The following is a 24,647-nucleotide window of genomic DNA, read 5'->3' as shown; positions in this document are numbered from 1 at the left end:
GCGGGACGTCGCTACGCAGATGGGCACGTGGCCCACCGACAGCCCTCCCAGCCCGCCCCCAGCTCAGCCACCTCCTCTCGGAGAAAGCAGCTGGGGGCGGAGACGGAGATCAGCTCTGCGCTTTGCGGCATTGTATGACGTCACGTAGGCGTGGCTTCGGAGGCGCGCAAAGGGCGGGACCAAGGCCAAGAGCCCGGCAGTTACGCCACTCACACTTGCGGAAGAGTTGACGGGACAGCGGTGCAGGCCAATCGCAACCAGTCCTCTGGAGGCAGGGAGACTGGGGTGGAGACTTCGGAGACTGCAGTTGCAGGTGGGTGAGCTCCGGGGTCTGAGGGAGGAGTGGGATCGTAGCCCTTATTCTCGGGGTCTGGGTTGGCCCCTGTGGCCCACAGAGAAGAGAATGTCCTTGGCTTCAGCTGCTTCGTGTACGGGGCACGAGAGATTTCCACCTCTAGGAGGGGGTCTGCAGTGATGCCCCCTGGAGTTGTGCAACGCGGCAGCCCTGAGTTGCTTCTTTCCCTACCCCCATCCCCATCGGCCTAACACCCACCCTCACACAGTATGTTCCCGACCCTTAGCAGCAGGCAACCTGAAACCCTCCCTCCGAAGGCCGAGCCGAGGCACTACCCCCAGTGCGGGACTCCGACCCCGCCTGAATCAGAGGCTGCCAGCGAGCAGCTGGGCTAATGCTGGCTTTTTATTTGGGGCGATGAAGCGACCCAGGTGCTGTTTTGCTATTGCCAAGCCTGGGCTACAGCCCTAGCGAGAAAACAGGATTCCATTGTTGAGGCATCAGTGTTTCCATCATGACAAGAGGTCCTTGCTCTAGCCGCAGAAACAAGTAAATAACTTTACTCAGTTATTTTCTCAGACTTTGCGAAGGGTCATATTGATGTATGTCTGTTTCCTTAGTTGTTCCGTGTAGGCTGTTGTTGACTCTCGTATGAAAGCCCACGCGATCCAAGTGCCCTGCAGGTTTTGGTCCAGGGAAAAGTTGGTCTCTGCAGATGACTGTAAATGACTACCTGGAGGTCGATTAAAGTGCAGTACTGCGGGATTCAGCCGATTTCCTTCTTCCTCTGACTGCCCGGAAATATCAGCCAAAGGCCAGCGGTACTAATTAACACAATTACCTGCCTATGATTTCTGTCCTATTTAAGATGGGTTCTATTATGTTTTTATCCATACTTGTCTTCATTAACTTTTCGTGATATCATAAGCCCCCCAAATCCCTCGAAAGTAGATGGGATTCTGAGCACACACACACACAAATTCAGATCCCCAAAGGACAGTAAAATGAATTATTGGCTTAATATATCATCTTAGCTAACCAAAAGCCTGTGTCAGCTGCCATATTGAAAATCTGGTTACCAGCTGCAGGGAGCTTACAGTCTGGTAAAGCAAATAAATCATATGCATAAAAAGTACAATAAGAGACAGTGTAAAGGTATGTAAATAATACTAATACCCATATCAGCAATGATCATAACTCACTTCTCCATTTTTAACTGAGAATCATATAACTTTTCCTTCCTGTCATTTTAAACTGATTTTTGTAAGTTTGGTACATTAAGTTTCTGTTTCCAAACACTTCTGTGTACGTTATTGCGCATGTTCTGTGTACTAGTTATTACTGATGGAGACAATGAGCTCAGAAAGAGAATTTGTTTAAATTTAGGAATTCATATCCCATTATTTTACCATCGAACAAGAGCTCTGTGTATTACATCTATGGAGCCTAATACACAGACAGTAATTTAGGGATTATTTGTACTTGGTCTAGAATGTAGAATATTCTCCCCTTCTCCCATTATCACATTCCTTGTTTCCTCTGTATCATTCAGGCCCAAATGTCATACCAAACAGAATGTCTTCGTTCACCCAGTGTAAAATAGCTCACTCTTCCCACTTCCAAACCTCAGCCCCAAACCTATTACCCTCGTGAACATATTTTGTAGGTTTGTTGAATCCCCTTCCCTGTGTGCTTTTAAAAATTCTCCAGAACTTAGCTTAAACCTTCTCTTAGGGCCTACTTCAGAGTACCCTTTTCCAAAACAGTATTGTTTATATAATTCATTTGGCAGTTATTCTAGTATTGCCTTATGACATCTCTCCTATTGTCCTGAATTATTTGCATGTGTGTTATCTTGCAAAATAGAATGTACAGTACTTGAGAGGGAATGTCATGTATACCTTTTACAAATAGTGTACATGAGTAAATATTATTAATGACTCCACAATAGATTTATTACTGCTTTTTATATTCTATCTGCCTTTACTTCCCTCACTTTTATTAAGGAAATGTAAATATGCAGTTTATAACTTGCTTAACTGTATTAAACGAACCCAACAATTTTATTAAAATATTTTTTATTGCATTGGTCAGGGGAAGAAGAGGACTAAAGTAATAGGGGCTCACTCAGTCTAGAATGATCATCTTGCTTGGTGCCGATCTGTGGCTTCTTAGCAGGATTCTGAGGGATTCGTATTCTATTTCCAGCTCTACCACCAATTGTCTGTGTGACTTTGGTCACACAGGATCCTATGTGTGACATAACCTCTTCCAGGTATTAATATCAATAGAAAGGCATTATATAAATCATCTCTAAGTCTAGGTGTTTTTTAGATGTATTCACTAACTTTTTATTGGGTCACAAACTTTATTCTACCTGAAACACTTTTTTTTTCACCCAAGACTTATTTCAATAGCTCTATAATTCTACCAGTTTCTCAAGGAAGAAACCATGATGCTGCTTTTCTTTGATTCCCTATATCCAATCCATCTCCAAGTGTTTTTGGTTTTACTTCTAATACAGCTAAATCCATTTGTTTCTCTTTATTCCCACTGTTAACAATCTGGTATAACCCACCATCATTTTTCATCTGAAATACTAATCAGTTTTCTAGCCTGCCTGAGAAAGGGGAGCACTCTCTTCCAATGTCTTCCATGCCATAAGCACAACCTGCTTTCAGAGCTAAATCTAGAAATCCATGCCCTTAATTCTCATGTTATATTGCCCTCTAATTAGACTGAGAAGGAGAAGCCAGCAAGGTAGGAAACCTGAAGAATGTTGTGGCATAGAAACTAAAAGACGAGTGTTTCAAGGACTAGTTAACGGTGTGAATATTCCTAAGAGGTGAAAAGATGAGGAGAGAGAAGTGAGAATTCAGCTTCAAGATGGTAGTGTGGTGACATTGACAAGGGCAGTTTTAATGGAGTAAAAGGAATTTTATCGTAGTGAGTTGAGATGATAACTGGAGGTGACGCTACCACAGAGTGCCCTTTAAAGTTTTTCTGGATTTAGGAAGTAGAAAAATGGAATGGTAGCTGGAGGAATAAAAGGTCAAAGGATAGATTTTTGTTTGATGTTTGTTTAAAGATGGAAGATACTAGAATTTGCATGCTAATGGAAAATGTCCAGTAGGGTGGGAGAAACTCTTAATGTATAAGAAGGAAGCGGGGGTTGTGTGTGTGCGGGGGGGCAGGTGTTCACCATTCTAAAGTAGACTCTATTGTAGAGGCCCTTGTCTGTGTTGTTTTTAGCTGTATTTCTAGTATCTAGAATAGTGCCTGCCACAATATTTGTTACTCCATAAGCTATCCAATATTTGTTGAATAAATGAATGACTTAGACCCTACTTCTCTTCCTTTCAATTCATTCTTGACATATTAGCTAGAAAAATATTTTTTAAAAAAATGATGTCATGTCACTGTCCAATTTAAAGTGATCAGTCATTCCTATTTCACTTAGAATAAAGCCCAGCTCCTGTGACCCATTGGATCCTGACTGAGGTAGCAACTGCCTTCTGCAGCCCTATCTCCTGACCCTCTTGCTTTCATTAGCTACTCCCGCCACAATGGCCACCTTTAATTTCCTAAAACTGAAGGACTCCTTTCCCTCTGTAGGGCTTTATATGTGATTTCCGCCACTAATCCCTTACCTTCTTGTCATTCAGTTCTCAAATGACACTTCAGAAAGGCTTTCCCTAGTATTGTAGTGGCTGAAAACAAGGGCTCTCGAGCCAAACTGAGTTCACATACCACCTCCCTGCTTACTTGCTATATGATCTTAGCCAAATTACTTAAATTATCAAAGTCCATTTTCTCTGTTTGTAAAGTGAAGATAAGTATCTACTTTATCCAGTTTTTTCGAAGATTAAAAGAATATGTGTAAAACATATAGCATGGGGCCAGGCATGGTGGCTCATGCCTGTAGTCAACAGCATTTTGGGAGGCTGAAGCATGAGGATCACTTAAGGCCAGGAGTTTGAAACCAACCTGGGTAATATAGTGAGATCCCATCTCTAAAAAAAACCAAAAACCAAAAAACAAACAAACAAATAAAAAAAAAAACTGGGTGTGCTAATGCACAACTGTAATCCCAGCTACTCAGGAGGATGAAGTGGGAGGACTGCTTGAGCCCAGGAGGCTGAAGCTTCAGTGAGCTGTGATGCTGCCACTGCCCTCCATCCTAGGTAACACAGCAAGGCCCTGTCTCAAAAAACAAACAAACAAAAAACATAGTACAAAGCATGGCACATAATAAGCACTATATAAATGTTCCCTGTTACCCCTTTTGTTATTGTCTGAAATTGAATGCCCCCATTGTTCATTTCCACTTCCTACTTGTGGCTTCATGATACTTATAAAAATTTATGATTATTTATTTGTGTACCTTATTTATTATGTCATCTTCACCAGATACTGGACAGCAAAAAAGCAGGGACCATGTCTGTCTTTTATTCTCTCTTTAACTCTAGTGCCTAATTCGGTGCTTGTCATATAGTTAGCATCTATAATAAATATTTACTAGACTAGGCCAGAAATCATGCCGTATATTGAAATATCAGTGACCAAACTAAGATCACTGCAGGACCCAGTCAAAGCTCAGATCAGGCAGAGCACAGCTTTAGTTTAATGTTCTACTTTTATTAAGTGGCACATGATTTTTGTCATTACTTTTTATCAAAGGCTTCATTCTTAGGCTTGACTCTTGTACCTTTATTCAATTATTTAAATCAAATTTTAATGGAAGCCTTTTAAAAAAAGGATAACAGAATCATTTTAAAAATTGAGTCAGCGTTTTGGGCAGGAAGGTGTTTCATTGAAGCTGGGGTGCAATCTTATAAAGTACACTATTATTTTATATACTACTAAGAAAAATGCCAGCTATGACACAACTCTTTATCACTAAGAATTTTTTCTACTTATGCAAAGAGCCCTCTTTTTAAAAAATTGTATAATACCCTTGCACCTACATACAAAGAACAATATAAGCAAAAATAATTGGCTGAGGCACTCCTAAAACTTCTTAACATTCAAAGTGTCTTTTCATTGATTTTCAACTCAGAGTCTCTGTGTCCATGTTTTATTTTTACAATATCATTCTCTGTTTAGAGCATTAGTGATATATCATTTCTTAAACCAATGTCCATTATTATATCCAAGGTTTTCTTCCAACATACTGATATCCATTCTTCAAATTTAGTACGCATGTAATGACAAATATGTCATGACTACTACCCAACCAGAGTGATTATAAGATGCCTGTCAGTTTCAGATAAGTGTGAAAAACTTTGTGTCTTAAAAGCAACGAAATAACGTAATTAATTTTGAAGAATATTTGAAGAAAAATAATTGCCTTATAAATCTTTTGCCAAGAATTGAGAGTTGTTTAACAGTTAATAATGTTATTGATTTTAATTATTATTTACATATAATTTGACAGTATTAACTTAATATTCATTGTATCATTTAAGTCTCACAACAGTCCAGTGTCATAGATGTGTCCACTTTGCAGATGAGGAAGTCAAAGCCTCAGAGAGCCTAAGTAGGAATCACTACTAAGTAGGAATCACTAGTAAGTAATGAACCATTTAGGACTATTTCTCTAGTTCCAAATGCCATATTCTTTGTTATTTGCAAAATACACTTATACAAGTAGGATTTACTCAAATGAAATTTAAGAAATGGAAATATTCAGCTCCTTGGATTTATCATTCTGTGTAGAATGTACCTGGCAGACTTTTTTTTTTTTTTCTCTTATTTTTGAGATGGAGTCTCGCTCTGTCGCCCAGGCTGGAGGGCAGTGGCGCGATCTTGGCTCACTGCAAGCTCCACCTCCCAGGTTCATGCCATTCTCCTGCCTCAGCCTCCCAGGTAGCTGGGACTACAGGCGCCCACCACCATGCCCAGCTAATTTTTTGTATTTTTTTAGTAGAGATGGGGTTTCACCATGTTAGCCAGGATGGTCTCGATCTCCTGACCTTGTGATCCACCTGCCTCGGCCTCCCAAAGTGCTGGGATTACAGGCGTAAGCCACCACGCCCGGCCGGCAGACTTTTTAAAACGGTGTTACGAAAGTGAATAGGTTTGTGTGATTCTTATATATTATTTTAGGATACTTGAAATTTTCTAGTAAAACTTGTTTTTGTTACTATTTATAGGAATAAAAATAACTTTGTGTTTACATCATGTGGTCCACTTATTCATGAACCATGAGGCTCAATAGACTTAATCCAACATAGGATCTAAATTACATACGTGATTTTCTTTTTTTTTTTTTTTTTGTTTTTTGAGACGGAGTCTCGCTCTGTCGCCCAGGCTGGAGTGCAGTGGCGCGATCTCGGCTCACTGCAAGCTCCGCCTCCTGGGTTTACGCCATTCTCCTGCCTCAGCCTCCTGAGTAGCTGGGACTACAGGCGCCCGCCACCGCGCCCGGCTAATTTTTTGTATTTTTAGTAGAGACGGGGTTTCACCGTGGTCTCGATCTCCTGACCTTGTGATCCGCCCGCCTCGGCCTCCCAAAGTGCTGGGATTACAGGCGTGAGCCACCGCGCCCGGCCTACATACGTGATTTTCATGACAATAAAGTTAATTAAAAAGTGTTTGTGGTTAGAGTCTTAAAAATTGATATTCTCAGGACCTACGCCACTATGCAGAAATATAGTTTTTATTCTTTTGGAAGTATCCCATTTAGTTACCTTTTTCCTATTTTATTTCCTACTTATTTTAAAATACAGAGGAATGATTTTATACCAATTAAAAAATTATGTTTTATTTGCATTTTCTATGTTTTGAGCAAGAAGAAAGCTGGAACATCAAAATAGTTTCTGAATTGATTGATCTTTTGTTATCTTTTAATATCTTAAAATAATTACACAACAAGTTGTAAAGATAAAATTTCCATGTACCCTTCACCCAGTTTCCCCAAATGGGTACATATATAATAATAGTAAAAGATCAAAACCAGGAATTTGACATTGGTACAATGTTTGTGTGTAGTTTCTTGTAATTTTCTCACATGTGCAGATTGCTGTAACCTATCTAAATTGTGTATATCAAACTTTGTCCTTTTTAATGGTGAGTAGTATTCCATGGTATGGATGTACCATGATTTGTTTACTCTTTCATCTATTGTGCAACATTTTGGTTGCCCTCAGCTTTTGGCTATACAAATGAAGCATTATGAAACATGTAGAGGCTATTGTGTACACATAAGCTTTTCTTTCTAATGGTCAGCAGCATGATTGTTGGGTAATATGTATGTTTAGTTTTTTTAAAAAACTGCCAGACTATTTCTGCCAGCAGTGTATGGGTGATTCAGTGTCTCTGCAAGCCCTCAAATATTTGGTGTTGTCATTATATTTTATTTTAGCTATTTTGATAGATGGGTAGGGATATTTCATTGCAGTCTTAATTTCCATTTTCATAATGACTAATGATGTTGAACATCTTTTCATGTGCTTATTTGCCATCTGTATATTCTCTTTGGTGAAATATCTCTTTGTGCCTTTTGCGTATTTTTTAAATTGAATTATTTGGTGTTTTTACTGGTAAGTTTTCAGATTTCTTTATATATTATTTCTTTATCAGATTCAGTTTGCAATTTTTTTTTCCTGGCTCATAGCTTGTCTTTTCATCCTCTTAAATAAAGGGACTTTCACAGAGGAAAAATATAATTTTGATATAAAGTCCAATCTAGTAATTTTTTTCATTTATGTGTTGTGCTTTTGATGTCTAAGAGCTCATTAAATGAGACCCTGGTTACAAAGATTTTCTTCTGTATTTGCCTCTAAAAAGTTTATATTTTACGTTTAAATCTATCAACTGTTTTAATTTTTACATAAAGTAAAGTTGTCTGTGGATATCCATTTTCTTCAGCATTTTTTGTTAAAAAAGATTCTTTTTCTTCCATTGAATTGCATTCACACCTTTGTCAAAAGTCACTTGGCTATACTGTGTGGGGCTATTTCTCTATTGTGTATTGCATTCCACTGATCTATGTGTCTCTCCTTTCACTAATATTACACAGTATTGATTATCATAACTATAGTAAGTCTTGAAATCAGGTAGACTGATACTTCCCTCATTCTTATTCTTTTTAGTTGTGTTAGATATTCTATTTTCTTTATCATTCCATGTAAATTTTACAGTAATCTCATCTGTATATACAAAAAATTGTGCCAGGATTTTGATAAAAAATGTGTTAAACCTTTATATCAGTTTAGGGGGAATTAAGGGGACATCTTTATTAAGTTGACTTTTCCAATTTGCAGACATGGCATGTCTTTCCATTTTAGTCTTCTTTGATTTTTTTAGCATTTTATATTTTTCAGCATACAAGTCCTGTGCATGTTTTGTTAGATTTATACATAAGTATTTCTTTCACTTATTTTTTTTGAACTGTTATACTTTTAATTTTTGTTTTTGTTTTAATTTTTGTTTCTATGTGTTTTTTGCTGGTATATAGAAATATGATTGATTTTTTTGTGATGCTCTTGTGTCCTGTGGCATTGCTGAACTTGCTGATTAGTTCTATGAGGTTTTTTTCTCGTAGATTCCTTTGGATTTTCTATATAGGCTATCTCGGAATTTGCAAATAGAGGCAGTTTTGTTTCTTCCTTTCCAATGTATATGCCTTTTATTGAATTTTCTTGTTTTAGTGTGCTTGGTAGAGCTTACATTCCCTTGGAAACTGAATAATACATTTCGAAATAAGTGTGAACTTTGATGAATAGCAGTGGTAAGGGTGGACATCCTTGCTGTTTTCCTCATATTAGGGGGAAGGCATTCCATAATTTAGCATAGTGTTATCTATAGGTTTTTTGTAGATTTTCCCTACTAAGTTGAGAAGGGGGAACTTTTCCCCTCTCTTTCTCTTTTGCTAAGAGTTTTTCCCATAACTGGGTGTTGTATTTTTTCAAACAGTTTTTATGCATCAATTGATATGGTCTTGTGGTTTTTCTTCTTTAGCTGCCTAATAGGATAAATTACACTAATTGGTATTCAAATACTTTTCAGCCTTACATCCTTGAATAAACTTACTTAGCCATAGTGTATAATGCCTTTTATATATTGCTGAATTTTTTTGCTAATATTTTTAAATGATTTTTGCATCTATATTTGTGAAGTATATTGGTCCATAGTATGGGGTTTTGGTTTTTGTTTGTTTGTTTTGGGTACTGTCTTTGTCTGGAGTACCACAATAATACTCACTTCATAAAATTAGTTGGGAATCTTCCCTCTGCTTCTGTTTTCTTGAAGAAGTTATGTAGAACTGGTATTCTTCTTTAAACTTTTGGTAAATTTAATTTCCTTAATGGTTACAGGGCTGTTCAAATTATATGTTTCATATTGGGTGAGTTGTAGTAAAGTAAGCACTTAACGCTAAAAATTTTCCTCTGAGCACTATTTTAGCCGTATCATACACATTTTGATATATTGTATTTTAGTTTTTATTCAGTTCAATGTATCTTTAAATTACACTTGAAACTTTCTCTTTGATGCATGGATTATTTAGAAGTGTGTTATTATGTTTCCAAGTGCGTGGAGATGTTTATGTTATCTTTTTGTTACTGATTTCTGGTTTGATTTCATTGTGGTGAAAGAATATAATCTGTGTGATTCCAATTCTTTTAAATAATTTGAAGTTTGTTTTATGGGACAGGATATGGTCAATCTAGATATATGTTCCATGAGCACTGGGAAAGAATATGTATTCTGCTGTTGTTAGGTGGAGTTTTCTATAAATGTTGATTAGATTCTGTTGATTGATGGTGTTGTTGAGCTCTATATGCTTACTGACTTCTTGTCTAGTTCTATTACTTTTAGAGAGAAGAGTGTTGAAGTCTCCAGCTATAATAGTGGATTTGTCTTTTTTTTTTTTCAGTTTTATCAGTTTTTACTTCACATATTTTACAGCTGTATCATTTGGTGCATATAGATTTTTGATTGCTAGTATTCTTGGTGGTGGATGGACATTACATAACATTCCTTTCCCTGCTCAAGTCTGCTTTATCTTGTAATTGTATTGCCATGCCTGCTTTATTTTAATTAATGCTTGCATAGTATATCTTTTCCTATCCTTTTACTTTTAACCTACTTATTATATTTGAAGTCAGTTTACTTGTAGGAAGCATAAAGTTGGGTCACTTTTTAATCTGCTCTGGTAATCTGTCTTTTAATTAGTGTATGTAGACCACTTACATTTTGTGCAATTATTATTATGTCAGTATTGAAGTCTGTAATTTATTTTCTGTTTTCTGTTTATTCTGTTTTTATTTCTGTTTTTTTTTTTTCTATCTCCTGTGGCTTACTTGAACTTTTTTTAGAATTTAATTTTGATTTAGCTATAATAATTTATAAATGTTATCTCTTTGAACAGTTTTTTTGTTTTAGACGGAGTTTTGCTCTTGGCGCCCAGGCTGTAGTAAAGTGGTGCGATCTCAGCTCACTGCAACCTCTGCCTCCTGGGTTCAAGTGATTCTCCTGCCTCAGCCTCCCAAGTAGCTGGGAGCCCACCACCCCAGGTGCCCACCACCACACCCAGCTGCTTCTCTTGTCCCTTCCTCCACCATTTTATAAGTGTAAACTTATTGTCAATTAAATGATTTTCTTTTCTTTTCTGTTAAATTTCTTAGAAAATAAGCCTTAACTTCCACTTATTTTACACACATTATATGCTAAATTACTTTTGTTGTTGTTGTTTTGTTTTGTTTTTGTTTTTGTTTTTGAGACAGAATCTCTGTCACCAGGCTGGAGTGCAGTGGTGCGATCTCGGCCCACTGCAACCTTTACCTTTATGTTCCGGGTTCAAGCGATTCTCCTGCCTTAGCCTCTCGGGTAGCTGGGACTACAGGTGTGTGCCGCCATGCCCAGCTAACTTTTGCATTTTTATCAGAGATGGGGTTTCCCCGTGTTGGCCAGGATGGTCTCAATCTCTTGACCACGTGGTCCACCCACCTTGGCCTCCCAAAGTGCTGGGATTACAGGTGTGAGCCACTGCGCCCAGCCAATTATGTGTTTTTTAAAAAATATTCTCAACAACACAACCAGATAGATACAGTTTATCTGCATTTTACAGATGATGAAAATAATAATAAAAAATTAGAAGTTATTTGCCTCAAATGTATCACAACTAAATGCTGAACCAGCGTTAGAACTCAAGCCTGATTCTAATGCCCTCCTTTTTCTTTCATTTCACTTTGTTAAAAGAAAAGCTTTAGACAAATACAATTTAACAGAGTTTGAGCAAAGAGCAATTCATGAATCAGGTAGCATTCAAAACTGAAAGAGGTTCAGAGAGCTCTACTCCAGCAGTGTGACCAGCAAGCTTTTATAGGTTGAACATGGAAACAAAGTAGAGAAATTACCTGATTGACTACAGCTAGGCATTTGCCTTATTTGGATATTGTCTGATGGAAATTCTCTATTTGTAACCAGTAGGTTGGTTGACTGTGATTGGCTAAGGCTTGTTTTTGGTTTTTAAGTCAGTTACAATAAATGTTTCCAAGTTAAGCTTTAGTTCTCTTATATAAGAGGCCTTGTTATGGAGGTAATCTCAGGCTAATAGCCATCTTATTTAACAACATTATATCATACTCTTGGGAAGATATATGATTTTTATACAAGCTAATATGTCACATCTGTGTATTTTATAAATATTAGAAAAGGAGATAAAACATGCATAGTTTTAAAAACAGTCTTATAAGTGACTTATGAAGATGCCTTGTGAGGTAAAGAATTAGTCCTGGGACATTAGCCATGTATAATTGTCTTTATGCCTCACTCTAATTTGAAATACTCTTTTTCCATCCTAGGTCATATGTTATCAACATTGTTAAGTCAAGACTTGAACTGTCGTGATAGTTGATTTCATTTATAAGCTTGACTGGGCCATCTGGTGACCAGACATTTGGTCAGATATTCTGAACGTGTCTGTAAGGATATTTCTGGATGAGATTAACATGTGAATCAGGAGACCAAGTAAATCAGATTTTCCTGTGTGGTAGGCCTTATCCAATCAAATGAAGAATTGAATAGAATAAAAGACTGAGTAATAGGAAATTTATCCTGCCTATTTGAGTTGGGACATACATCAGTCTTTTCCTGCCATTGGACTCAAGTTGAAAAATTGACTCCTCTTGGGTCTTAAGCTTGTCAACTTTTGGACTGAAACTTAAACCATTGGCTGTTGTGGTTCTTAGGCCTTTGGACTTGTACTGAAACTGTACTGTCAGCTCTCCTGGGTATCCAGCTAACTAGTTATAGATCTTGGGACTTCTTAGCCTCTATTATCATGTGAGCTTATAATAAATCAATCTGGCACTGTCTGTCTCTCTTGCTCTCTTTCTCTGCCCTCATCTTCACCCATCGGTATTGGTTTTGTTTTCTCTAGTTCCTTTTCCTCAGAATTAACCTCCAAGCCTTTCATTATCTCTCTTCCTCCATGATACCCACTCTCATTTTTAATATGTCTCCCTATTCACAGTTACTCAGAACGCTACACACAAAATTATTTCTACAAGTCACTTAGATTTCCAGCAGTACTGCCAATTACAACCTATTAGTTTCTCCTGTACACACAGGCACATACACACCTCCACAGTCACACACACATTCACACAGGCACACTATTTTTCCACACAGTATAATGGCTATCCAGTGGAACTTTTCTGTGATGATGAGAATGTTTTATATTTGCTTTGTTTAATATAGTAGTCACTAGGCAGATGTATTAATCTGACTTATTCAGAAAAACAGAACCAAAGGGATATATATAGATACACACACACACACATATGTATATGTATTTGTACTATACATATGTATAGGTATTTTTACTATATATATGTATATGTGTTTGTTTTATATATATATATATATGGAGAGAGACAGAAAAACTGTAAGGAATTAGCTCATGTGATTATGGAAGCTGAGAAGACCCAAGATTTGCAGTCAGCAAGCAGGAGACTTAGGAGAGCTAGTGGTATAATTCCTGCTTGAGTTCCAGCTTGAAGTCAGGCAGAAAGAAAGAGTTATTTCTTATTCAGCCTTTTGTTCTATTCAGACCTTCAACAGACAGGATGAGGCACAGCTACAGTGGGGAGGACAATCTGCTTTAGTCAGTCTACCAATTCAAGTGTTTAATCTCGTCTGGAACACCCTCACAGACATACCCAGAAGTAATGTTTAACCAAAAATGTGGGCACTCTGTCCCAAACAAGTTGTCACTCATCACACCACATATGACTGACCACTTAAATGTGGCTAGAGCAATGATGGATCTGAATTTTTAGTTGTATTTACTTACAAGTAATTTAAATAGCTACACATGGCTCATGGTTACTGTATTGCATAGCGCAACGGTCAATTGTCTTGGTCCTGGAATGGAGCTTTAATTGATGCTGTAGGACAATTTAGACTACTTCTCCAGTATCTAGCTTCCACCTAGGCCTCTTGGAACACCTGCTCTGGGAGAACCAAGCTTCATGCAAAAAGCCCAGTCACTCTGAGACTGTGATGCTGTGAAGAAGCGCCAGCTAGCCACTTGGAGAGGGTGCGTTAAGAAAGAGAAAACCCTAATGATCAGTGAGGATGAGCTTTTTTCCATATGTTTGTTGGCCACATAACTGTCTTCTTTTGAGAGTTGTCTGTTCGTATCCTTTGCCCACTTTTTGATGGGGTTTTTTGTTTTTTTCTGGCAAATCTGTTTAAGTTCCTTGTAGATTCTGGATATTAGACCTTTTTCAGACGGGTAGATTACAAAAATTTTCTCCTATTCTGTAGGTTGCCTGTTCACTCTGATGCTAGTTTCTTTTGCTATGCAGAAGCTCTTTAGTTTAATTAGATCCCATTTGTCAATTTTAGCTTTTGTTGCAATTGCTTTTGGTGTTTTAGTCATGAAATTTTTGCCCATGCCTATGTCCTGAATGGTATTGCCTAGGTTTTCTTCTAGGGTTTTTATGGTTTTGGGTTTTATATTTAAGTCTCTAATCCATCTTGAGTTAATTTTTGTATAAGGTGTAAGGAAGGGGTCCAGTTTCAGTTTTCTGCATATGGCTAGCCAGTTTTCCCAACACCATTTATTAAATAGGGAATCCTTTCCCCATTGCTTGTTTTTGTCAGGTTTGTCGAAGATAAGATGGTTGTAGATGTGTGCCCACATGGTATATGATTTCACAAAAGATTGAATAAAGAAGCAGGAATGAGAATCTAGTTGTCTTCCATTAAGCCAGATGTTAAAGAGATTTGCAAAAATATAAAAGAATGTAACCCTTCTCAAGAAACTTTTTTTTTTGTTTTGGAAAATAGTTATTTTAGTTATCCATTTATATATTTTTGTAGTTATATATAGTTGTATACAAAGGCATGTATATAAAATGGATATATATGAATATGTATATTAAATAGATATATTGAATATAGTTATATAAATTTTTTTCTTATTTTTAAATGAATCAATAAATATTGAAGTGTTCTCAGAAAAAAACAAAAAAAAAGAAGAAAGATCCCCATCTCTTCTAGCCATCCCAGCTGAATCATAAGAAATGTGAATGAGGAAACCATACTGGACATGTAACCTAGTCAGACCTTCAGATGGCTTCAGTCACAGCTGCCATTTGCCTGTAGTTATATGAAAACTCCCAAGCAAGAAGCATCACCTCAACTCACAGGAGCATGAGAGATTATAAATTGTTGTCTTAAGCCACTACGTTTTAGGGTGATAACTGGAACAGAAATGTAGAATCAAGGTTTTCTATTTGTCCGGCTCCCCAAGTTCCCAATCCTCTTTTCCTTTCTGTTTCCCACTTCCTTGCTTTGGATAATGCAACTTTTATGTTTAGAGCTGAATTTGCAGTTCCAAGATACTCACAATTATCTGATCTTTACCTGTCTTGGATTTCTGACCTCATGTTTAAAAAATCTTTCTTAATTAAGATATATGTGGTTTTCCTTTCTACTTTTAAATAGCCCAACTTAGAAAAGTGCTTGCCTTTTTCTTCTTTACTAAAGCCATAAATAATTAATGCAATCTAACACTGATCTTTTTCAACCAATTATCTTGTAAAAGTCTAACCTCAGGAGGCATATAGTTTATGCTCCAAGATCAGCATTTTAACAGCTACTTTGCTACCAGAAGAGAATGGATTGGAAAAGAGGGGGATTGTGTTGGGCATATACTCAATAATTATGTTAGAAATAACACTTCTTATGTATAATAATAATATTAATTATGTAGTGAAATCCTATATAAGCTATTTATACAACTTGTACATTTGGCTATTTAACACAGTTACATAGGCTTGAATGTTAGCCCTTATGAAAAATATACTTTTATTCCAATGAGCTCAACATTTATGAAAATTCAAAAGGAATTTAATATTAAATGTCAGGAAAACAAATGTTTAAAACAAATTTTACTGTCTTATTATGTTTCTTAGTGGCTATTTTTATGTATTTCACATCAAGAGGGCAAATTTTGGAGTCTGAAACTTACATTAGGTCTCTACTACATCAGTGATTTTTTTTTTTGTTCTAGTTCTAAGGACATATGGAATTGGCTATGGATAATTCATATGCTTTCAATCAACGAAGCACCTGTAATGGAATTCCGTCTGAGAAGAAAAACAACTTTCTTGTGTCAGAAGATCATGGACAAAAAATCTTAAGTGTACTACAGAATTTTAGAGAACAAAATGTCTTTTATGATTTCAAAATAATTATGAAAGATGAAATAATCCCATGTCATCGTTGTGTGTTAGCAGCATGCAGTGACTTTTTCAGGTACTTTACCTTGTCTATGCCTCACATTTTATGATTTGGATAATTAGGTTCTATTTTATACTGGACTCAAGTTTTCCCCCACAGGAACATGCAACAGTAATTTTTAATTCTTAAAAAAAAAAAAAAAAACACAAAACAACTAATTAGGCTGGGCACGGTGGCTCACGCCTGTAATCCCAGCACTCTGAGAGGCCAAGGCAGGCAGATCACCTGAAGTCAGGACTTCAAGACCGGCCTGACCAACATGGTGAAACTCTGTCTCTATTAAAAATGCAAAAATTAGCTGTGTGCAATGGCTGTGCCTGTAATCCCAGCTACACAGGAGCCTGAGGCACAAGAATTGCTTGAACCCAGGAAGCTGCGGTTGGGGTGAGCTGAGATCGCACCACTGCACTCCAGCCTGGGCGACAGAGCGAGACTCCATCTCAAAGAAACAAAATAAAAAACAAAAAACCTAATTAGAACCAAGATTACCTAATGATTTTTTTTTTTTTAGACGGAGTCTCGCTCTGTCGCCCAGGCTAGAGTGCAGTGGCGCGATCTCAACTCACTGCAAGCTCCGCTTCCCAGGTTCGCGCCCTTCTCCTGCCTCAGCCTCCCGAGTAGCTGGGACTACAGGCGCCCGCCACCTCGCCCAGCTAATTTTTTGTGTTTTTAGTAGAGACAGAGTTTCACTGTGTTTACCAGGATGGTCTTGATCTCCTGACCTCGTGATCCACCCGCCTCAGCTTCCGGAAGTGTTAGGATTACAGGCATGAGCCACCGCGCCCAGCCATGATTTTTTAGTAGGAGAGACTTTAAGACTACCTTTTTTTAAAGTACAGGTCTTCCCAGGTCAGCATTTACCAAAGTTCTCTGGAACATTAATCCCTTGAAATACTCTGGGACAAAAAAAAAAAAAATTTATTATGGTGTCAGCTTTGTTTGGGGAATCCCTGTATTGTATTATTTTAGAAAAAGAAGATGACAGGTTGAACAAAAATGGAAGCAAAATTTGAAGAAAATAACTCTGAAAGAAAAGCAAATTTCAGTCCTATGTTGTATTCTTGTATTATGGGGAGAGGAGGCTCTAACCGATTTAAAATTTATCCTCTCCTTAGCAAAGATATCTTTTTATTAGGGAAAAGTACTTCTTAGCTATAAGGCATTTCTTAAAAGCACTCAGCTTGTTCTAATTCTAAGCAACCTTCTGAATATAATTTGGTTTCCCATGTAGATCACCCTAAAGAGAATGTCCTATTCCTAACACTGCACTAATCACTATGATGACAGCAGGTTTCCGATTCTGCAAGGTTAAGGGCCAGACACATGACCTTGCAATTACTGTGTTAATTGTATCAAGGTAGTACTATCCTGTGAGGCTTCTTGGTCAATAGACAAGCCCCTTTTGGTGAAACCCTGATCTTCAGCCTTCCTGGTTATATTACAATAAACTTAAATCCTAATAGCAATATTTTGCATTATGTTCATTCATGAAAGCAATTTTAATTTGAATTAAGCAGGGTTTAAATCTCCAATAAACTCGATTAAAAAAATAAAGTTTAAGATATAGAAATACTAAGATACATATTTTATATGCAAGTTAATTTATACTATTTTGAATCTTCATTTTAACCCTTATTTTTTTACCACCATCTTACTAGATCTCACCCTTATTGCCTTTAGAGTAAATCTTACAAGCTAGATTTCATTCAACAAACATTTACGGATATATACTTTTTTAAACATAAATTTACTGAAATATACTTCCTGCTAAACACCTGTTCCTGTAGGGGCTCTTGCTTTGAAATTGGGAGCAATGGCTTAGTACTGCAGCACAGTTTACTGGGGCCAGGAGCCTACAACAGTCTTGAACTAGCTGTTTGCCTAATTTGACTATATGCCTTCATCTATTCTTTGTATTTCTTCTCTCAGGTAATCAAAGTTGTTCTTTGAACTTCACTGGGGCCCTTACTGTCTTATACTCTGTCACTCTTATTTCCACCAGTGTCTTCCCTCCTCTCTTTTCTTCCATGTAACTCTTTTCTTTCCCCTTATCCTTCAGGTCCCCTCTTCATCACTATGTAGTACAGTGGTTAAGTAGTTGGCCTCTTAATACATATGCCCTAAATCTAAATCCAAGCTCTGCCATTTACTAGACATGTTTTATTAGTCAAGTTACTTAACCCCTTCAGGCCTCAGTTTCCTCATTTGTAAAAAAAGTAGGATTATAAAAATAGGACTTAACTCATAGAATTATCACATTGCTTAAATGAAATAATGTATAAGTAATAATTAGCACCGTACCTACTACATTCAGTTAATATTAGCTGCTATGATTATTATTTCTAAACCTAGCAAAAATATAAATAATCTGGTGTGAACACACAGCTTGATTTCCCTGTAATGTTTTCATGCTAATAAAATACTCTGTGTAGGGCATTTCAATGTCTAGACCTGCACTCTTCTTGATGTTGTTTTTTATTCAATTTATACATAATTTTTGCACATAGTTCTTTGTTCAGCTTACTGCTAGTTTTTTATAGGTCTGCTTTTACTTTTTAAAATTACTATCAGAACAATGTATTTTTAAAGTTTTCTACCTGGTATAAATAACAAAAGTATCAGATCCTTTATTACTTATAGTACTTTATTAAATGAGTACATAGGTCACATTAAAATATGTACATATGTAATAGACATTTGACAGTTTACACTCCCCTATAATGCCGCTAATTCATAATATGATCAAACTCACTTAATGGAGTGTAAAATAAAAATGTCAGAAAAGTGCACAATGCATGAAAATATCCCTCTTACAGTGTTTTTGGAAAATGAAAATTATTATTGAGACGGAAGGTCTCATTGCAGACAAGAAATTGAAAAGGAATCGCACACATTTTATACATACTTTATGATAAGATGGTAAATTGGAGATAGATATTAACTGGATACTTTAAGATGAATAGGATGAAGTATAGAAATATAATCTTACATGTGTCTTTTCAAAGAAAATGTGGAAGCTGATAGTAAATTATAAATACATCAAATCTGATAGAAAACATTTCTTAAAATAATGATAGCAATAAAAGCTAATACTTTGCATCAATTAACCCATTTATTCCTCTGAGCACCCAATGACATAGATACTACCAGTACCTCCATTTTCAGATGAAGAATTCGAAGCACAATAAAGTTAAGTTACCTCCCCAAGGCCACTCAGCTAATAAGTGGCAGAGGCTACATACACTGGCAGGTGGGCCCGATGGACAATATAGCCAGCTGGGCTATATGGACTCTTAATGTTATCCTAAACTGCTGTAGATGTCTTAATAATCTATATAATTATTATCACAGGCTAATATTTCTATTGATATTCATTATTAAAAAACCCTGCATAATGTGTAAAATTTTGCAAGTTCCCTTGTATTTTTCAGTTGGATGTTGTACTTTTTAAATAGATTTCATTACCTTCTGGAGTAGACTCTGATAAGTAAATTGGCTTTCCCCTAGAATACTTTGGGCAACTAGGAACACTGCTCAGAAAGACGTCCTGGACAATACTGGCACAAATAAAAATCATTATTAAACCAGAACCAATAGTAAAATACGTTTTGCTCCATAACAATACATTTCCAAATAATTTATGTTTTTACCTAAACTGAGCCAAAGAAATTCCCAGTTCCTTAGATTCTGTCAACTTTACCATGTAGCAATAAAACAAAACTTATTATGAAAAACTTTCAAGCTAGTCTAATTACTCAAATTTGGGGACCTATCTCCATCTCTCAGTGCCTATTAAATTCTTTTTTTTTTTCCACCTTTTTGCTTGATGTGGTTCACTGTTGCTGTTTAGTTTTAGGAGATCACATTCCCCTTCTCCTAAAGAACTTTATAAAATATCTTTTTAGACATGTATCTTATTTGGTGAATTTCGCCCGCACAATAGAGTCATTGGAGACATCAGGTATCTCACTGTACTCTTTTCTATTTCATTAATGTGAAATCAAAGATGAATTTGAAAGAGACTTTTAAATTCTAAGCGCTAAATAATTATATTTTAAGTAATTTTACTTATCACCAGCACAGTTGTTACTAATTAATCCATAAATAAAGAAATTTGGCCATCAGCAAGATTTTGCCCCAATAGTGTTAATAATAAAGAAGAATCAAATCAGTATACAAAATTTGAATCTTTTTATAGTCTTTTTTATTAGTTGTTATAGCTCAGCTGTAATGTACATATTTTGTAATATAGGCATTTTGTAATATGTTTATTGGCAGATAAATATGGTATATAATTCTAGATATTAGGATGCAATTAAAACATGATTTTATAAATATATTTTAAGTCAAGAGTAAGGAAGCCTCCTTAAGGTAATATTGCAAATAATCATGGAATAAAATATTCCTGTTTTTTTGTGTGTTCTTTATTTTTGCAGGGCTATGTTTGAAGTAAACATGAAAGAAAGAGATGATGGAAGTGTTACCATCACTAATTTGTCCTCCAAAGCAGTAAAAGCATTTCTCGATTATGCCTATACTGGAAAAACAAAAATAACAGATGATAATGTGGAAATGTTCTTCCAGTTGTCATCATTTCTTCAAGTTTCCTTCCTATCCAAAGCTTGCAGTGACTTTTTAATAAAAAGTATTAATCTTGTCAATTGTTTACAGTTATTATCTATATCAGATAGCTATGGCTCCACCAGTTTGTTTGATCATGCATTACACTTTGTACAACATCACTTTTCTTTATTATTTAAATCCAGTGATTTCTTAGAGATGAATTTTGGAGTACTACAAAAATGTCTGGAATCAGACGAATTAAATGTTCCTGAAGAAGAAATGGTACTGAAAGTTGTCCTTAGTTGGACTAAACATAACTTAGAATCAAGGCAAAAGTATCTGCCTCATTTGATTGAAAAAGTAAGATTGCATCAGTTATCTGAGGAGACACTTCAGGACTGTCTGTTCAACGAAGAGAGTTTACTCAAAAGCACAGACTGTTTTGACATAATCATGGATGCAATTAAGTGTGTGCAAGGTTCTGGTGGACTCTTCCCCGATGCTCGACCATCCACAACTGAGAAATATATATTCATTCACAAAACTGAGGAAAATGGAGAAAATCAATATACATTTTGCTATAATATTAAAACTGATTCATGGAAAATACTGCCGCAATCACACCTGATTGATTTGCCAGGATCTAGTCTTTCGAGTTACGGAGAGAAAATATTCTTGACAGGTGGTTGCAAAGGGAAATGTTGTAGAACGGTTCGACTGCATATTGCTGAGTCATATCATGATGCCACTGATCAAACCTGGTGCTACTGTCCAGTCAAAAACGATTTCTTCTTGGTATCAACTATGAAAACACCAAGAACCATGCATACATCAGTTATGGCTCTCGATAGATTATTTGTCATAGGTGGAAAAACTAGAGGATCCCGGGACATTAAAAGTCTTTTAGATGTTGAATCTTACAATCCGCTTTCCAAAGAATGGATATCTGTTAGCCCATTACCCAGAGGCATATACTATCCAGAAGCAAGTGCATGCCAAAATGTAATTTATGTTCTTGGATCAGAGGTAGAGATTACAGATGCTTTTAACCCATCACTTGATTGCTTTTTTAAATATAATGCTACAACTGATCAGTGGTCTGAACTAGTAGCAGAGTTTGGACAATTTTTTCATGCAACATTAATTAAAGCTGTACCAGTAAACTGTACACTGTATATATGTGACCTTTCCACCTATAAGGTTTATAGTTTTTGTCCAGACACTTGTGTTTGGAAAGGCGAAGGATCTTTTGAGTGTGCAGGCTTTAATGCAGGTGCAATTGGAATTGAAGATAAAATTTATATATTAGGTGGTGATTATGCACCAGATGAAATCACGGATGAAGTGCAGGTCTACCACAGCAACAGGTCTGAGTGGGAAGAAGTTTCACCAATGCCTAGAGCCTTAACAGAATTTTACTGCCAGGTGATTCAGTTTAATAAATACAGAGACCCATGGTTTTCTAATCTATGTGCTTGAACATTCTAAAACGAGTCCAGTTCTAGTAACGTAAACTTGTTAACCAAAATGATAGGTAAAAAGGTCTATACATCTTAATGGAATAAAACGTTCCTGCTTTTAGTTATTATGTATGTACACCATATATAAATAAACAGTTTCCCAAAACTTAAAATACAAAATATATTTTACCAAAAATTATATTGAATATAATTTAACCTTGGGGAATCCAGAGTACTTAGTATTTTCACATGAAACTACAAATCACAGACTCCGACACTTTAATTTTTAAAGTACTCCGTCCATAAAAGATTTGTACTATTTAGATGGGAGAAATCTCTTGAGAGAGTAAAAATGAATTACACTGCATCTTATATGAAGTAAAAAATACATTAGCGGTGAGAATCTTGTTACTGTGGGTATGAGTTGTTGAATTCCTATCATTTGTGATGATTGGTTAACTTCTTTTAGGTACCCTTTTTACCCTTTTTTAGTTCAGAAATAATTTTCCCAGCTTTATAAACAGTACACTAAAAATAGTTTAATTTTTTAATGACTCATTTTTTCATTAAGAGCATAATGTCCTATGTTATAATGCCATTAGCAGTTACTTAAATGCTTTAAAAATTGCTGATTCTATTAGTTTTCAGTGTCAGTTGGTTTCAATTTCTAGCTCGTGCTCTCTCTCTCTCTCTCTCTCTCTCTCTCTCTCTCATTTTCTGGTTCAATCTTAGTAAATTAACATTCTGGATTTAATTAGTAGTTCTAAGTTACACCTGGCCTGAGTTTATGTTAGCATGTAACCCTCAATGGGAAATTTTTGGATTCTGGGATGTTAGTACTAAAATACTTTTTATGTATCACTGCTAGATTCCAGCCTAATTGAGGACATAGAAAATTGACCTCTAATTAAGTGGATCATTATTATTGCATTTCTTAAGCTTTGTCTAAATTTGAGCTACATAAAACATTTCAGGATTTAAATTAGTACCATATCAATTTTCTGTGATGATGTACACCAACTATAAAGCACCTTGTTGGTTTACTACTTCAGTAAATTATTCTCAGTGAATTACTTTCTAAATTAAAAAAAAATGACTTGGCTATTGGTACTGATAATAGTATTCACGACCTGCATCTGTTAAGATGTTTGATCTTTAACCCAAACAGTGTAAGAGTACTGTTGTCATTGTTCTCAGGTAGGTGATTCTGCCTTCCAAGAATATATGTTTCTTTAATCAGTTTAAAAGATAAAAGGCATTTTGGGTTTTAAGACCCCTGCTTTACATCTCAGGTAATGTGTAGATTGTATTTCTCTGGAACCAAATGTAGTTTTCTACACTCAGTTGTAAATGTTAATCTTTCTCAAATGTGCACATTCTTTAAAAGTGTGTTCCTAAGTAGAAATATACTTAAATGAAGATTCTCTTATTTTATCATATAAATTTATGCAACCATAAGTTCCAAATGTATTTTTCAAAATGGAATGGAATACTAGAGTACATTTTCATGAAGTTTAAAAATCAAGGAATGTTCCTGATTAGATGACATATTTATAAGGAGTGTTCTGTAAAATTGGTGGCCTTCCTATCTAAGCACATGAGTAGTTGGCTCTGTACTTTGCGTGTTTAAAAAAAATGGAAAATTCAGTGGAGGCTTTTGTTTGTGTGTGTGTGGCTTTGAAAACAAATTATTTGAGAAAGACCATAACACAGTGAATAACCTATATGTGGATTTACTGAACTGTTAATTTAAGCATATATATTAATAGAGTATGTTTAAAATAAATATTGTTTTCATCACTGACTTTAGGAATTGTTCATCTATTTCAGAAAGGAGAAACCCAAAATCAAATCCCTTTTTGATATTGCTTCATTGTTCTATCATCTTCTTGATTTCCACTGCTGTCCTGATTGGCCTTTGCTTTATGCTAATGTTTCCAGAAACATTCTTGTTATCAAAGCCTAGGTGGCTCCCTCTGCATTTGATTTAATACATTTTCTGATGCAGAAGGTTTTCTGCCCTAGTTTTTTTTTTTTTTTAATAATTACTGTGGGTTACTTTTTAATCATTTTCACTGATTGCCATCCCTTTACATCTGTACCTTTGTTCTCTCCACCAATTATCACTGCAAGGAAAATACTCTGTCTAATCAAAAAACCTCCAACTGTTTGCATACTGTTTTTTTTCCTGGTCACCATAGCAATCTGTGCTAGACTCCACTCCACTAACTCCTCTCCTTTCATATTCTGCCTCTCCTTATAAAGCACTTTCATTTGATCCGTCTGCCTTATTGGAGAACGGTTTTGTGTCTTCAAAGTCCTCAAGGAACTCGACCACACAGGAGCAATGACTACACTCTGGTTATATCCTCTGGTCTTGTTAATGACTGTGGCTTCACTGTCTAAGAACCATATATATTATTCTGACTTCACCTTCCTTTCTGGATTTCTGACCTGCAAATCTCAGTGATCCATCCAGTCTATTCTCAGTACCTCCAGAAGGAGCTGTTTTTTCTGTCTGTGAGGTTAGGTAAGAGAAAATAACATCCTTTTATGGGCTCTTAGTC

General features: G+C 36.1%; 1 protein-coding gene across 2 annotated transcripts; it reads left to right on the top strand.

The window, feature by feature from the left end:
- Positions 1 to 203: 203 nt before the first annotated feature.
- Positions 204 to 23,884, top strand: KBTBD3 (kelch repeat and BTB domain containing 3). 2 transcript variants are annotated; one of them, NM_001260755.1, is given in 4 exon segments: positions 204 to 313; positions 916 to 1,116; positions 15,828 to 16,072; positions 20,494 to 22,629. In NM_001260755.1, coding segments are annotated over 2 exon segments (1,839 nt in total). In that variant the 5' UTR covers positions 204 to 313; positions 916 to 1,116; positions 15,828 to 15,839; the 3' UTR covers positions 22,100 to 22,629.
- Positions 23,885 to 24,647: the final 763 nt, after the last annotated feature.

The sequence above is a fragment of the Macaca mulatta genome, chromosome 14 (assembly GCF_049350105.2).
Source record: "Macaca mulatta isolate MMU2019108-1 chromosome 14, T2T-MMU8v2.0, whole genome shotgun sequence".
Lineage (NCBI taxonomy): Eukaryota > Metazoa > Chordata > Mammalia > Primates > Cercopithecidae > Macaca > Macaca mulatta.
The sequence above is the reverse complement of the archived record's forward strand: the minus strand, read 5'-3'. Positions and strand labels throughout refer to the sequence as shown.